The sequence below is a fragment of the Aptenodytes forsteri genome, unplaced genomic scaffold, assembly GCF_000699145.1.
Source record: "Aptenodytes forsteri isolate BGI_AS27 unplaced genomic scaffold, ASM69914v1 Scaffold4, whole genome shotgun sequence".
Lineage (NCBI taxonomy): Eukaryota > Metazoa > Chordata > Aves > Sphenisciformes > Spheniscidae > Aptenodytes > Aptenodytes forsteri.
Genome location: NW_008795442.1, coordinates 3,525,829 through 3,542,372, shown reverse-complemented (window position 1 = coordinate 3,542,372; position 16,544 = coordinate 3,525,829). Strand labels below are relative to the sequence as shown.

The window sequence follows — 16,544 nt, the reverse complement described above, 5'->3', positions numbered from 1 at the left end:
CTTTGACCTAAATGTTCCTATGTTTCCTTTCCTCATCTGTAAAATCAGGATAATAGTACTCAATTTTCTTGCTGGGGACAGCACCTGTCTGCTAGTGTTTGGGAGGCAATCTTAGGCTGTGGTGATGTGCAGTACAAAAGTTCAGGAGGAAATTAATGATTTTATCTCTGCAACACAACTTGAATAGCATTGAACGAGAATAAAACAAAGTGCGGTGTAGCTGCTTATTAAGGGCTTGTCAGCATGGGGGGATTCATTTCACACTGAGCTGTGTTTGCTGCCTACAAAAAGGCTTTCATCTACCAGACACAATTGATAGTCCAGGATAACTGACAAAATAATGCTGTTCACACCTACTCAGTTTGAAACTGTAATAACTGTGTGTGCAATATCATACCCTTTGCATCCACATGTACTCTGTGGCTTCACACTTCGAGCTGTGCTCTTTCCCCCCTTTTGGTTCCTTCTCTCTTCTTTTTGGAAGAAAAATGGACTTTAGTACTGGTAATTTCTATAAAGCAGTTTCAATACTCAAATCTCAAGCTGCAGACATTGTACAGTGGGTGGCATATAACCTCAGAGATTTATACGGCAACCCAGAGAGTAACACATGTACTCTGTGGCTTCACACTTCGAGCTGTGCTCTTTCCCCCCTTTTGGTTCCTTCTCTCTTCTTTTTGGAAGAAAAATGGACTTTAGTACTGGTAATTTCTATAAAGCAGTTTCAATACTCAAATCTCAAGCTGCAGACATTGTACAGTGGGTGGCATATAACCTCAGAGATTTATACGGCAACCCAGAGAGTAAAAACGTAGAACTAAAAAAAAAAAGTTCACCAAAGTGATACTTTAAAATTTTAACAAGCTACTAATCGGTGAAACAAACCAAAGAATTCAAGTAAATCATGGAACTGCCATATAAGATATAGTTGACCCATGGCGTGAAAGTATGAGAAACAAGCTGTGAAAATTACACATCTTGCAAAAAGTTAATTGCTGTTCTCTAAATTGCAACATAGGCATTTCCTGAAAGCGTGCTGTTTTAGACAAGTTTCTAAAAATTCTTGAAAGTCCTTGTACGTCTGTCTTCTGGACTTTCGGGACACTGCATCTGAAATATGGCTATTTAGCAGTTCTTAAACAGTTCCTTTGGACATTCAAAGGCTTTCTCAGCCAGGGCAGCCAGGGTTAACGAGATCTGTTAGAATACTGTGTTGGAACTTGTGGTTGCTGTAGGTGAAGATCTGTCATTTTCCATCAAAGAGAAGAATCATGAGCTGCTAAAGTAACTTACATCAGGATTTTGTAGGTGATCCTCCAATATGGGTAGCTTTTTGGGTGATTGTCAGTTAGACATTGGAGCCTAATGGAAAAGAACCTTCTGTGAATAAATGCAGAGGCTTCAGTACACAGAGCAGAAATGGCTTGGGGCAACTGAAGAGCCCTGCGTGTGCAAAAAACATAGCACTTTCAGAAGAACTGGGCGCCTTATACCACATGGCAATGTTTTGATATTAGCACACTCTTTGTTAACAGCAGTCCCAAAAGTCAGTCTGCGTTCACCACGTGGACTGCCTCCTGGCCAGAGCAGCTGTAGGTGGTGTACTTCCCAATGGCAGAGAGCAGGTGCCACACCATTGTCTAAAAATGTATCTTTCGTCACCCTCAAGTTCTGAGCCCACTGCTTACCATATCAGATCTTCAGTGCAGTCTTCTGTCAGCAAAGGGATGAACCCTCCAAAACAATGCATTTAGTGAAGCTGCTCCAAGAAACAGTCCTCTGGAAGCAGACAGTAATCACTGTCTTCTCCCGCTGGGGTAGTTCACTGCTTCCTGTGCAACCAAAAGTCAAGCAAAATTGCTAAGCAAATTTCCTGGCCAAGGGAAACTTGTCAAGTACTTTTGCACAAGTCAGTAAAGAATTGCAATGACTGGCACTGTAGAGCAGAACATCCTTTTAACCATGATGGACAGATAGAAAATTGAAAGTTATGTCAAATACCTCCAAGAAGAGATGAGTTAGGTGTGCAAGGAGAGGACTGGTGGGGGTTTTACTAATCTGACCGTTGCTGGAATTGCAGGGCTTCTGGTAGGTAACCCCAGTACAGAGTGGGGAAAAGTCCACAATGCTTAAGGCCCAGCAGCAGTATAGAGGAGCAAGGTTACTCATTAGAAGAGGCACATGTTTACTTCAGAGGAAGCAGCGAGTCACAGTGAAGCAAGCATCCGTGTGATGTAAGCTATGTCTGTGCAGATGTGATAACTGTGGATCAGCCCAATGATATGCGTAGCCACTGTCCACAGCATCTCATTTATTGTGAAGTAGATTCCTCCTTCTCACCCAGGAAGCATTATCTTCATACCTCTGCCTTAAGTGCTGAATGAGACGGGAATGGATGTACAGAACGTGGGCTAGACCACTCTAGATATTTTGCCAGAGCAGCTCTGTTGGTCAGGGATATAACGAAACATGATTATGACTGACAGAAATATTCTGGCAAAAGATTGGCGTCAGTAGTTGTGCTGAAAGGTTCTACTAACAGAAAGGCTTCCTTACGTGTTGTAGCTACACAGCATTTTATGATAGATCACTGGAGCTGTACTGTGATATCTTCATATGGTTCAGTCCTGGCCTAACCCAGAATTCAGACATACCAAGTTAAATTCACTTTGCACCAGTCACCTTAATTCTGGCATTTACTAATTTTTGAGGAGTATGCAGTCTTACTAATGTGCTGCTGCTGTTTGTTTGTATTCATGTACATATAATTTAGGGAAAAGAGAGAAATATAATACAGGTAAATAATGTGTATGAAATACTGATTTGTGGACAGAATTAGCCCATCTGCATCTCTGGAAATAAAAAACAGATGCTTGTATGTATTCTTTATTACAGCTCCATCCAGCAGAAAACCAGGGGACCCTCTGGTTATTTCTGATATCAAGAAAGGAAGTGTTGCTCACAGGTAAGACATTCAAGCTCCCAGCAGAAATCTGTTTCCATTGTGTAGCCAGCCAGACTCAAGTTAAACAGAGGGAGCTTGTAAGAGACTTGTGCTTTTATTTTGTAAACAGCAGTTACAAATGAAATGTCCAGCGTATTAAGAAATAATTGTTTTAAAAAATCCATCTAGTTTCTATAATAATGTTGATACCTTCTAAGATACCTTGCTTTAATGTTGCTAGAATTTCATGTAAGCTTGTTTGCTTGTTCACAGAACTGGGACGCTCGAACTGGGTGATAAGTTGCTTGCAATAGATAACATTCGACTTGACAATTGCTCAATGGAAGATGCTGTTCAGATCCTTCAGCACTGTGAGGACCTTGTAAAGTTAAAGATCCGCAAAGATGAAGATAATTCCGGTATTAGCAATGAGCCTATTGCAGATTCTTGTGTATTTTTAGGATTTTTAGAACACAGGGTTATTCTTTTGCATTTAAATTTTAGTGAAATGTTTTTTCTAAACATGGCTGATTTATGCTAATGCTAATCAGAAAATGTCACACTAAAAAGAATTTTAACAGTATATAAAGTTTTGAATTTTCTCAGTGGCTATATTGCCTGCAGGAGCTGCACTGCAAAATGAGGTCTTCAGTTTTCTGGAAAGGGAATTTCCCCTCAGGTGCAGCCGTATAAGGTTGATCTTTCCCTTACCAGCATATTGAGATTTTCTCTGCTTTTAAGATTGGAATCATGGTTAGCAAAGCATAGATCCATAGGCCTCAGTTCTCCAGCAGAGTGGTGAAGTGCATGCTTTATCCATAAACTTACAAACTTGACTTCAGTATGACTGTTCACATGCTTAAAGGCAAGTAGTACTTTACACACTGTGCTGGATGGCTGATGGAGGAGCCATGTCTGATCAGCCCAGTGGAAGTGATGGAGCTGCCATCATTTTGCACACCTACATCTATTAATATTCCTGGATCTTCCCCATTATGGATTCCGTAAGAGCAGAATTTCTACCTGGAGATAATAACGCGAGATCTGTTATGCATTCTAGTGGCAAAGGAAGTTGGACAATTGTAACTACCATTACTGCTGGGATTTATATTACAGTGTTACACAAAAGCATGAACTGTAGATTCACTTGTCTTAAGCTGTATACAATCCCACAGCAAAAAGGCACAGCCTGCCGCACTTTATTATTTAAAATCAAGTGCAACTGTTGAAATGGTGTTTAGAATTGCACTAGAATGCTCTTTTCCTTTAATTGCTTTTGAAAGCAAACAGAAAGTATCTTTGCAAGGCAAAGGCGCGTGCATTTAGCACCTTGTGCAAATTGGCTTTCAGAAGTAGATTTTGATCCAGCAAAGTGAGTGGCCACTGCTCGGCAGGATATTGTGGTTAGGTCCCCACAGGTGGTGAGGTGGGGTTTGCTACACATAGTTGGTCCATCTTGGACAGAGGCTGGCCAAACTGGCCATGGGCTGTACATCCCAAGGGACACCTGCCTGACAGTTGCTTTGCAAAACTGAGCAAACCGGGTATGTTACGAAGAGCAAACTGCAGCTACACTTGGCAGAAGATTGACAGGAAAAATGCCTGTAGAAGGAAGTTTTAGTTTTCTCCTGCACAAGAGGGGGTCTGTCTTTTAAGTGTTCATGGCACCTAGGATCCCTCCTTCACCTTCTTCCCGTCATTTGGAAGACTCCCTCTCATTAATAACCCTGCAGAGAAATTACCAACAGACCACAGAAGAGGGGTGTGAGTTAGAGCCGTGTAGAAGAAGTAATAACTTCTCCCACACTTCTAAACACTTGAGGATTTGTCCTGTGTGTGTCATGTCATCCCCCTGCTCCCCCTCACCTCATGGACTTAATCTCTTTCTAGGTCAGCTTCCATTTCCATTGAAGTTGGTACACATTTTCTGTTGCTGTCACTGAAATGTGTATTTCAGTCTTCACCCATGTAAAATCACATCTTTGCTCTCCTAGGTGTTGCACACCATGGTAGCTGGCACAGATTTTTGTCTGAGGGGGATTCTTTTTCTGTGGTTTTCTTTTACACTTTCACATTGCTTATTTTACAGTTACATCATGTATCTATATCAAGATTCTCACACAACTAAGTGTCTTATCCAGACATGAGTGGTGTAACTGAACAGATTCAAATGTAGATGGACAGCTACTCAGAGACCTACTGAACAAAATTCTCTATACATATGGTTCTTGTAACAGTTGACTAAGTGTCAAAGTGTAATTGAAAGTATTTATAGCAGATTTCAGGTACTTTGAAATCTAAAATGAATGAGTGTCTCCTGAAATGCTAAAGAAAAAATATTTTTAAAATCAGTTTAGGTTAATTTGCTGTTAGTTTATTAATGAATGTCTGGTTTTCTCACAAAGGGAGGAAATGTGCTTCTTAAACTCAACAGAAAAAATCATTAAATTCCCCAAGAAAAGAAGGCTTCTTAAACTCAACAGAAAAAATCATTATTAAATTCCCCAAGAAAAGAAAAGCCTGATGCTAATAGATGAGTAGGCGTGGAGCACTCCAATACAATTTCTAAATCACAGAATGAGATTAAGATTTAAACTTTTTTTAATCTCTCATGGCATGCTTTTTTGAGGAGGAGAAGGCAGGAAGCAGGAGTTCTTCCTCCCTAGGTTCTCGTTTCCTCGCTGTCTTTCAGACTCTTTATATTCATTTTTAAGTATTTCTAGCTTCTAGCTCTTCTTTCTGCCTTCTGTTTTTCCTTCCTCTGCTGTCTCTCCAGCTCCTCCCTTCTCCAGACAGTTGTATGTATTTCAGAGCTGTGTTCCTCAGAGCCAGCCATGCAGGTGAGGCCAGCAGCAGGGTAGTACATACATGTCATGTGCTCCCAAGACCGTGCTCTTCTTTGCACTTTTGTCTGTATTGATCAGATGTTCCTCTGAAGAGCAAGAGACTAGTGGACATAGCAGAGGCGCTGCAGCACAGAGGGTCTAATTTCATTAAATCTGGTTTCCAAGAACTGTCCACAATTGCATCACAAGAAAAGAAAGAAGGAAAATCTCAAAAACAATGAGACCCAAAAACATGGTAGTTTGATTATATTTCCTCCCCAGATGGAAGTATGTTTTCAGCGGTTTTTCTCTTTTCTTCTTTTCCTGCCAGCTTCCCAAACTGAGGACAATTTTATCTCCTGATTAACCTAATGGCTACCACCCTTTTTTGAGTATCAGAGTTCTTTGCTTTCATGGCAGAACCGGCCTTCATTGTGAATTCAGGCTACATGCATGCCATGTTCTTGGCTAGCTTGCATTTCTGCTGCCTGGAAAGAGCACTCAAGAGAACAGTGTAGCAATTTGACATTTGTTGCATTCTGCCATTAATTTTCTTAACTAGGGCTAACCAGAAGACAGACATAATGGACCAGTCTCCTTTCCAGTCATTCGCTGAGATCTATAAACCTCCAACTGTCATGTGGCAGGGCTGCTGTATGATTAATAACTTCTTATTCACTTACTGTTGATAGCAGAGAAACATCAGTATTGTGTCGACCCTTAGCAAATACTGGCTATTACATTTTCAATTAGCTTGGTGGATTACTTTTCATCCTCCAGTTGAAGTCTTGTACCGTGTCAGTGCCACACCTGTGTAAATGTTATCAGCATTAGATCCCAGAAGATTTGTTGTTCTTCCATAAATGCTCTAGCAAGCAAGCAAGAGCTGCCACTCTTCCGCTGCGCAGTGGCAGCTTACGTTCTAGCCCACTGTGTTTCGGCCAGAGGCTTCCAGTGGGGTCTTGGGAGTTGGGTGCTTCTGGAAAGAGCATGTCAGATAAAGCGTAGTTGATGTGAACTGTGCCAAAACACTGATGGTAATGCCCCGAGTAGGAATACAAGGCCAACACTAGGCATGAAAATCCCAGTATTCTTTGCTGAATAAACAACACTAATTCTTCTCTCCTTTGATTCTATGTGTGTACCATTTTCTTTATGTCGATAGCAAGGTGGAAATAGGAGGGAGTTGGGGTGGGGGGAAGCTAAAGGCCTACATTTTCTGCAAATTGGGAAGAAGTAAAGTAGCTCCAAAAATATTGGTGTTTCTCCAGCTCTGCTTAAGTACCATGTTCAGCACTAGACAAAAGCAACTCTTTGAACATTTGCTAGCGATGCAGGTATCTTTTTTCCTTTTAAAGTTTTTCTATCTACAGGAGCAGAAATGGGAACATTTGAATTTTCTAACTTGTCTCAGGTTAGTTCTAGTAACATTTACGGAATATGCATCCTAAACATTTTCCACACTCGGTGAGCCGTTCGAAATGTCATTACCCACAGATCTAGGAAAAGTTGCCCGCCAGGCCAGACGTCCTGGCTGAATACCAATATCATGAGATGGGCAAGGGAGCATTTGTTATTTTAATCTGAGGAGAAATCTGACATTTTGAATTTTAAAATATCCCTTTACAACTCAAAGATGCTACAGTTGATTGCACTCCTGCTGTGATTTTTTTTGATAATATGTAAAGAGCATGCACTGTTTAAATACAGGAGCCTTTCTTGTTGCTGCACCAACTGTTGGGTATAGTTTAAGGAAAATACATTGTATTTAAGCTTACCCAGTGATGAATTCTTCTCCATTTCTGATGATTGTTTGGTGAGACTAAAATTTGAAAATAATGCAAATGACTTCATGAAATATAATTAAATCAAATCTAAGGGAGTTATTATTCAACTTAGTAAATAATTCAGAAATCTAAGGGAGTTATTATTCAACTTAGTTGATAATTCAGAAGCTATTTTTGATTCTGTTACAAAAGTTTAAAACTTGTCCATCAAAAACATGGGATATATTTCAGCTTCTCTTAGTAAGACAGCTGCTCATCTTATCATGACTTTTGACTTTTCCCACAGTTCTTTTAAGGAAGTTTGGTTTTAAAACTTTTGAATTATCTTTGATTCTAAATATCTTCCATTCAGTTCAAGAAACAGATGAGTACCAGTATTTATACAATAGTAGTAACTGGTCTTTTCTCTAATAATGTGCCCTTGCGCCAGAGGTGGCCAACAGCCTCCTGGGCTGCATCAGGCAGAGCACTGCCAGCGGGTTGAGGGAGGTGATCCTTCCCCTCTACTCAGCACTGGTGAGACACACCTGGAGTGCTGGGTCCAGTCCTGGGCTCCCCAGCACAAGAGGGACATGGACATAGTGGATCAGGTCCAGCGAAGGGCCACGAAGATGATGAAGGGGCTGGGGCATCTCTCCTATGAGGAAAGGCTGAGAGAGCTGGCACCGTTCAGCCTGGAGAAGAGAAGGTTCAGGGAGATCTTATCAATGTGTATAAATACCTGAAGGGAGAGTGTGAAGAAAACGGAGCCAGCCTTTTTTCAGTGGTGCCCAGTGACAGGACCAGTGGCAAGGGACACAAACTGAAACACAGGAGGTTCCTCCTGAACATCAGGAAACACTTTTTTACTGTGAGGGTGATGGGCACTGGCTCAGGTTGCCCAGAAAGGTTGTGGAGTCTCCATCCTTGGAGATATTCAGAAGCCATTTGGAGACAGTCCGGGGCAACCTGCTCTAGGTGGTCCTGCCTGGGCAGGGGGGGTTGGACCAGGTGACCCCCAGAGGTCCCTTCCAACCTCAACCATTCTGTGATTCTGTCATAAAATAGACTGAAGTTACATTTTAATAGGAAAGAAGACAAAGATTTTAAACAGAGTAAAATTTAATCTTAATAGAATGAGGGGAGTTTTTCTATTGACTTCAATGTAATCAGATTTTGGCAATAAAAAAGAAATTGCACAAGAGAATTTTTTTTTTTAAATAATCCAGTAGAATATGATTAAGAAGTGTATCTGAAATGTAATCCTTTGAAAATGTTATTTGATTACCAGTTACTAGACTGAACGTGCTATTTTTTTCATTCCCTCTTTCATAAGAAACCAATTGCATCCCCTTGGCATTTATTGCAGATGAACAGGAGAGCTCTGGAGCAATTATTTATACTGTTGAGCTCAAGCGCTATGGTGGGCCTCTTGGAATTACAATCTCTGGTACTGAAGAGCCCTTTGATCCCATAATCATTTCCAGCCTTACAAAAGGAGGATTAGCTGAAAGGTAAATTGGAAAGCAAATTATTTTTAAGTGTTTCTTTTGTCAAGGTGAAGATTTATTTTGTTTACCTGAACATGCTAATTTTTGTGGTTTAGGAATTTATTTTTTTATAATTCTCCGAATCTGAGTTTATAATCCTTTTGCTGTCATTTTTTGATCATTGCCAAGCTCAGGAGCATGAGGAATATCTTAACAGGATGTTCTTGCACATACTATACAAGACAGAGCAGAGGATTGTAGTCCTTATTATAAATCACCTAGGAAAGACTAGTCAATCAAACTGCACAGTCACAGGAACATTTTAGCAGCCTTTTAAAAGCAATAGCCTTGTAAAGTAGAATAGGTAAGGAAAGCACTTCATGTGTCTTAAATTTATCTGAAAATATGCTGCTTATCATATACACACACTGCATCTGTATCTGCACTTACATACACTGTAGCGAGCATTATCTGAGGAGGAGAAATGCTCCTCGTGGTAAGTGATGTATAGAGAGTAATGGAAATGCTAAGGTTTTCTATCGCCTGTTATTTCTAGGACAGGTAGAGTCATTGCAACTGGTACCTTTGGTGGTGGTTTCAGAGAGAACTGACAGCACACAAAACATCATATTGTGTGCAGCCAGAACAAACAGTGCATTTACACAAAAAGAATTTATTTTCTTCTCTTGATATGATCCATCCTGAAAGCCACACTGGTGAAATAGCTGGTTACTTGCTCACACTGCCATTATCTGTTACGCTGTGAGACTTCTAGAAACTTGACTCATTTCAGAATTTACTGAGCTGTCTGAGATTGCTTTTAAACAGGTGGGCTGCAATGAATATCATCCATAGGTGATTAACCCACCTACTGCAGTAACACAGAAATCCCCATCTCCATGCCTCAACTCTGCTATTGTCACTACAGCAAAGGTGACTTGCTTTAAGTGTTTCTAACAAAAGAATTACTCTGTAACACGGCTATAAAAGCAAAATGAAAGAAAGGGAGATGAGACTTTCATGCTCCAAATATGTGAAGAAATTGCCTTTGTTGCTTTATATGCTCCTCAGTGTTTTACTTCTCTCTGATTGTAGGACTGGGGCAATTCACATAGGAGACAGAATCCTAGCAATAAATAGTAGCAGTCTGAAAGGAAAACCTTTGAGTGAAGCCATTCATTTATTACAGATGGCAGGAGAAACTGTCACCTTGAAAATCAAGAAGCAGACAGATGGTGAGTATGGCCAAGGGTAGCATCAGTGGTCTTTAATGCGTGTGTTGTTACAGATTAACAAGCATTTAGGCCATCCCTGGAAAAACGTCGTGTCAGTAGTAAAAAGCATATTCTTAGAACTGCAGTAAAGCAATGACCACCACCCCCTTTTCTTTTTTTATGATCCTGTTCAGCTACCAGTCCCAAGAAATTTTCTGTCCCTGTGGGTCACGTAAGTGAACTGAGCGATGCTGAAGATGAAACCTCTGCTGCACAGAAATCTGGCAAACTCTCAGACATCTATTCCACTACAGTCCCAAGTGTTGACAGCGCCGTAGAGTCATGGGATGGCTCTGGTATTGATACCAGCTTTGGAAATCAAGGTACTATCAAGAATGCAATTGACATTTAAAGTAGAAATTATCACCTTCATGGCTGACCTTCCTTTGCCTTAAGGAGAACTTTATCTGTACCAACTTTAAACCAACTTAAACCTTGTACTTCGTAATGTGCCGGTGTCTCATTATGACCACACACCTTGCCAGGCAGCATGATTTCTTACACTTGGCTGGCCTCAGATTCATTCTTTCATGACAATGTGATGTGTTCTGAAGCATTTATCAACACATTAACAGGCTTTTGTTAGCTTTACTGACGTCTGAATAGCCCAGTCCATAGCTCATCCACAGCTAAATGAGTTTATCCTTCAAATACAGATCAATGCAAGGCACAGAACACACTGAAGATGTTCATGAATTTGATGCTCATATGCAGTAATTTTTAACTGACAACAGATTTATTATAAACTGCTGAAGGGGGAACATTAGGTGTTGCTTGTGATTTGTAAATCTTTGGCTTCTTCCTCATTCCTGCAGCATTAACATCTAACTTTCAGCCCCCAAAAACAATCATTCTATTTAAAGACATGATTTTCTTTAACACTAAATTTTCTACTTCTGTTTGACTATTGTTTTACATAGGATTTTCAAATAATTTCATTTTAGTTTGTAAGACATTTATTTAGGCAGTGAGGGATACAGACACCTTGTAATATTCTAGATGACAGAAAAAATAACTTCCATGCAGCTTCAGTGTTTTATTTAACTCTCTTTAAAATGTTTATTTCCATAGTAAAGCAGGTATTCCCACTACCTGGCAGGTATTTGGACAGGTAGATCCTTACCTCAAATAATTTTTTCTCGCTCGCTCTGGTTGCACACATTCTTTCAATTTTATTTCTCTGTTGCTTTCTGTTGCTTTCTGGTAGTAGCTCATGGACAGCTGTTTTGTACCCTCACACAGAGAACTGAAACCGAGGTCGGCCCAGCAGATTTCCCATACAGACTGAAGTTCTGTGCTGATTACTTTTATTGCTATTCTCTAATGTGCCTGCTCAGCGATAACACTGGTGGTTTCTTTTGGAAAGCAGAATGTTTCCTTTGAAACCAGCTGAGCTGCTTGAGATCAAGAAGTAGCTGATGTCACTACTAGTGGCCATTTTTTTCTGTTCTTTAATTTTTAAGTATTTCGTAGCCTTATTGCATATATTTGGCATCAACTTACTTTAAATAAGACCGTCTCAATACATTTAATTATAACTCCTGTTTTCTACATTTTACTTCTAATTTACTGTTCCATATAACATTTTATTTAGTACTCAATGTACTGGGCTAAACCCTCCCTGTCTAATTTGTATTTCACTGGAGTTAGAGTTGGGATGAATTTGTCCCCTTTTCTGTTTTTAACTGTTTTGGTCAGTTTATCAAAATAAATCATGCTAGATTTTCTTCTGATATTTTTAAGGTCTAAGGAGAAGTATTGCTGAAAAAGTGCCAAAATGATAGTTCTCATTTCCGGGGTGAATTGATGATATTTGGAGCAAATTGTTGGACTGTGGAAAGGATTGAGGCCCAGTCTGCTTTCCTAAGTCCTGATCACTCGAATGCCATGCCAAAACAAAACCAGTATCTCAAAGCAGGTTTTTTTTCTAACTCCCCTGAAAATATCAGCCCAGACTTGGCTGGATACATGGCACTTCTGCTAAACAGCCTGAGTGTAATCAGATTTGCACCTTATCCCTTGCTGTGGTACTAATGTGACCCACATTTCTATTAAAGTTCATTCTGTCTTGACCTGTCAAGTTGAGTTTGGCATCTCTCCAAACCTTTCTTGGCATAAGCACAGGCTAAGCAAATTGAGGAGTTTGGGGAATGTTTCTGGAGCACCAGATAATGTTTTATCCTATTAGTTACTAATTTAATGCTGGTGAGCAGTCTTTTCTCTCCTTGAATTAATACCCCATTTTGTACCTTTGTCTAATGTGTCTGCCTTAATAATCTGGAGCCTTCCCCACACAGCAGTCACATTTTCACAACCAAAACCCTTCCTAGAATCTGGGAGTATGTTAACGTCTGCCAATTAGCTGGAGAATGCACACAACTCTGTAGTTACATGGGATTTGAGGGAGACAGGTCTAGACTGATTTATGGAAGCAAATTGCCCTCTTCAGAGAGGTGACAGCAGTGATATTTGTTAGTCATCCCCAAAATAAGACTTCCTAATCCAATATGCACATCAGAAAATGCCAACTATAGAGCTAGAAAAGGAATATGTCAAGATTAAATATATATAGCAGCTGTACTGTAATGGATTTTGCTTACCAGATCAGCATCAGCTTGTGACAAGTCGATCCATGTGTTCTTCTTGATACATCACTTGGAAGCCAGACTGTCTGGTTCCTACTTGGAATTCAAATTACACTTAATTCAGTTAAAGAAATACTATTGAACTAATACCAACATTGCTTGTACGATAAAAGCACCCAGAAATAAACTAAGTGCAAGTCTCCCTTCCACAAAGGGGCACGGTACAGAGATTCCCATGTTGGCCTTTATGCAGGGCAGCGCAGGGCTGTGACAGCACAGTCCTGCGCTTGTATTAATGGGTCCTTGCCTCAGCGGTGCCGAGACAGACGTCCTCCTTTCTGTTCTGGCATTACTCCAGTTAATGGTCACTCGAGAGCCTCTGCACCATGCCAACTTTTGCATCTAGGTAGTCATTCTACAGATTGGTAGTATTGTGCATAATTGACACTAAATATGTCACTAATTTTTGGCTGCACTGCTTCCAAATTTGAGAAAGTTACCAGGAGGAAGAAAAAACTTTCTTGCTAGTAATTGGAAAAGTCAAGTTGATGGGGTTTTTTAATGCATCCTTGCGAACTCTTTTTTCAGTAGGTCTGAAGCGCAGTTTTCTTAATAGCTTAGGTTTAAATTTGGGCATGACCACGTTAACACATACTTAACACATCCATAATGCACGTGATTTATTCACTAATATTCAATGTATGATGTCAAATTGGAAATTGATAAATTGTGAAGACATCTAGAACTAAACATGAGAAGCAGCTGAGACATAAACAGTAGAACAGTGTTAGATATATTTAAGATTTTGCTTTCAGTGGACTTTCACAGGAGAAGCTCTAGAGCACACCTAATTGCAGGCGTAATTTAGGTCATAAATAATCTACTACTACTGCAAAAAAAAGGAAGCAATCATGAGTCCACATCCAAGTTCTAGAGAACCCAGCTTCAGAGATATGCTGTTCTGTCATTACAACATATACAGTGCCGTAAATATGTAATTCATCTTTTTAGGACACAGCTATCAGGCTTCAGGATACAACTTCAATGCCTATGAATGGAGGAGTCCTAAACAGACTAGTTTGTCCCCTCCAAGCAAACCGCGAAACCACCCGTTTCATGATACTGGGCTGAGTGATGATGAATGGGACCGACCTACAGCAAGCAGGTAAGTTCCCATACGAGTTTCTGTTTTCTGATTTGCAGCTGCAGCAGTGCCTCAAAAATGAACACTTACTGTCTGGAATGAAATTATGTTTTTTCTAATGCAGCTGGAACAGCTCTTCCTTTAAATACGAGATACAGTATTTGTAGTTCATGAAACTTATTGGAGTAGATCAGTGACATTTATGGAAGATTATGATGCCAAAACCAAGACGTGTATTTATTTTGAGTTACTTCAGACAAAAAAAACACAGCATTTATCTCTTAAGAATAAACAAACAAAAAAATTAGGGCATTCCCCTGGGTAAGTTTCAGAAAAAACCTGCTCTGTTTTCCACTCCACAAAAATAAACCTACAAGTAAAGTGGCTAATAATCTTTTGTCTTCCATGAAAATTCTTCATTTTGGTTTGTGCAAAGAAGCAGAAATTAGAGTCTTCTTCCATAAATGCTTGAGACATCTGCAGTGATTCAGTAGGAGAACAAAGTGATCCAGGTAGAAATGTCTTGTCCAAAGCTATGGTAGTTTGCCATGCATTCATTCCTCTTCTTCTGAGAAGTAAATTTCTTTTTCAATGCATTTCTCTGCAGGCAAAAGAACCTCCTGAGGGAAAAATGCATAGTTGACAATGCTTGGAGATAGTGAAACACCCAAAAGTCTCTTATTCTCTATTCTAAGGATGATCCGGCAGTGGAACCACTGCAGAGACTTGGGTAATTCCTGCCAAAGAATAGTTCTTCCTCAGACAAGGGAAGATAGACATCACAGTTAGAAAGATTTCTGTGCTCTTTGTACCCATCCTCAGGACTTGCAGACATGCATGTCCTTCGTTAGAAATACAGTTTCTTGGTGTAGCAGCACAATGAGCCTGAAATCCCAGTCTGTGAGAAATTCAAGTTTAGTACTAAAGAGAACCTTTCTGGTTCCTGTATAAACATACTGGATAAGTAAATCCATAAGGTCCAGTCTGTTACCTTCGAAATACAAATCAAGGCAAGGCTTAGATGCCAGTGCTGCTTTTCAGAATCTGAATGACAAATCCTCTGATACAGCAGGTTGCCCAGTGACATTTTGTCTGGAGACAAGTCTGGCAAGATGATAGCTAAGATCTGGGCAGCTCCTTTGGTCCCTACTGGCCAGAAGCATACTAGAAGTTTTCATAGGCTAGTAGTGGGCAATATTTAATAAAGGAAATGACCATAGTTTTATTCATATCTCCCATTCTTGGTAAGTTAATATCTTTAATTTAATAGCAGCGTCTTTATCCACAGTTAAAGCCCATCTTTTGTCTCTCAGGTGAGATGCAGCCATAGATTCCAGAACACCTACTGTTCTGCAGTTACATAAGTAATAGGCTGAAAAAGTTGATGAGCAGTGAACCAGGAAGCTGGATTGTAAAATACAGAATCTTCTAAATGAAAAGCATGTATTCTGCTACTATTTTAAAGCGCTATTCAACAGAAAGAATGCACAATAAGGGGTCTTGTTCTACTTGTCAATGTGACTTACACCTGGGATATATGGCACAAATTAAAATAATGATTATTTTAATCCTGTATCTGTAAAATGAATTATGCCACACTTGATGGTGTTCCTGTACCAAGTGCTGGAGTATTGGAGAAGGGCATGTCTGTTCTTCTAGCCTGTTACAGGGATGCCCAGAAAACCACCTCATCTCTGCCTCTAGCTAAGCATCTTATCTTCTTCTCTAACACTAAAAAGTAATTTTTTCTTATCTTTATTTTGTGTAGCACAGCTTCCAAGAATATGTGGCAACAGAAGGAGACTGAGACATTGGGAGAAAATCAAGAAAACCATTTAAAGCAAACTTCTGTAGAAAGATCAGGGGGAGAGAGCATCAGAAGCATGAAGAAAGAGGGCAAGATGTGGAAAGGTGCCTCTGGTGGGCAAAGGAAAGGTGGGGGACAGCTGGAAGAGTGGAATACTTCCAGGTAGGAGAACAAAGAGTGCACAGGAGTGAGATCCAGCTGGGCTGAGGGGGGTGGGGCGGGAAGAAAGTTGAAATGAGAAAAAGGAGAAAAACAGGGTAAAAGCAGAAAACACATCATTAATATGCCGTTGAGTGACAGTGAAATTTCAGTTGGCAAGCAAATGAAACCAGAGAGCTTAAAGCGCTCTGTAGCCTGGTGTCTACCTATCACTGGCAGGTAGGACAAGTCTGTTACAGTTCCTGCTCCAGGGAGAATTTTTTGCACATTAAAACAATACTTACAGGAATGAGTCTGCCAGATCCTACAACATCCTGTCACCTCCTGAATTTAACAAAAAAAAAAATTTCTCTCTCATATGGCAATAAGAACCAAATCATAGGCACCTGTGTCTTCGTATCTGTCCCACTACCTCTCCTTCAGTATTTCTATGCATCTAAATTTCCAATGGCTCTTTGAATAAGCATCAGAAAACCAGATATATTCATTAGAGGTCAAACAGTATTTCACATGACATAAAATCAATCTCTCAGGTTTCAGAAAAAAAAAG

General features: G+C 40.0%; 1 protein-coding gene across 1 annotated transcript in view; it reads left to right on the top strand.

The window, feature by feature from the left end:
• GRIP1 (glutamate receptor interacting protein 1) overlaps nucleotides 1–16,544 on the top strand; it is a gene marked incomplete at its 5' end in the record, with an annotated part of 115,283 nt that overhangs the window by 84,484 nt on the left and 14,255 nt on the right. Inside the window, 7 exons of the mRNA XM_019472541.1 lie at nucleotides 2,896–2,965; nucleotides 3,218–3,363; nucleotides 8,905–9,049; nucleotides 10,121–10,260; nucleotides 10,434–10,622; nucleotides 13,896–14,049; nucleotides 15,797–15,997. Coding sequence (XP_019328086.1) covers nucleotides 2,896–2,965; nucleotides 3,218–3,363; nucleotides 8,905–9,049; nucleotides 10,121–10,260; nucleotides 10,434–10,622; nucleotides 13,896–14,049; nucleotides 15,797–15,997 — 1,045 coding nt within the window. The remainder of the gene's footprint in view (nucleotides 1–2,895; nucleotides 2,966–3,217; nucleotides 3,364–8,904; nucleotides 9,050–10,120; nucleotides 10,261–10,433; nucleotides 10,623–13,895; nucleotides 14,050–15,796; nucleotides 15,998–16,544) is intronic.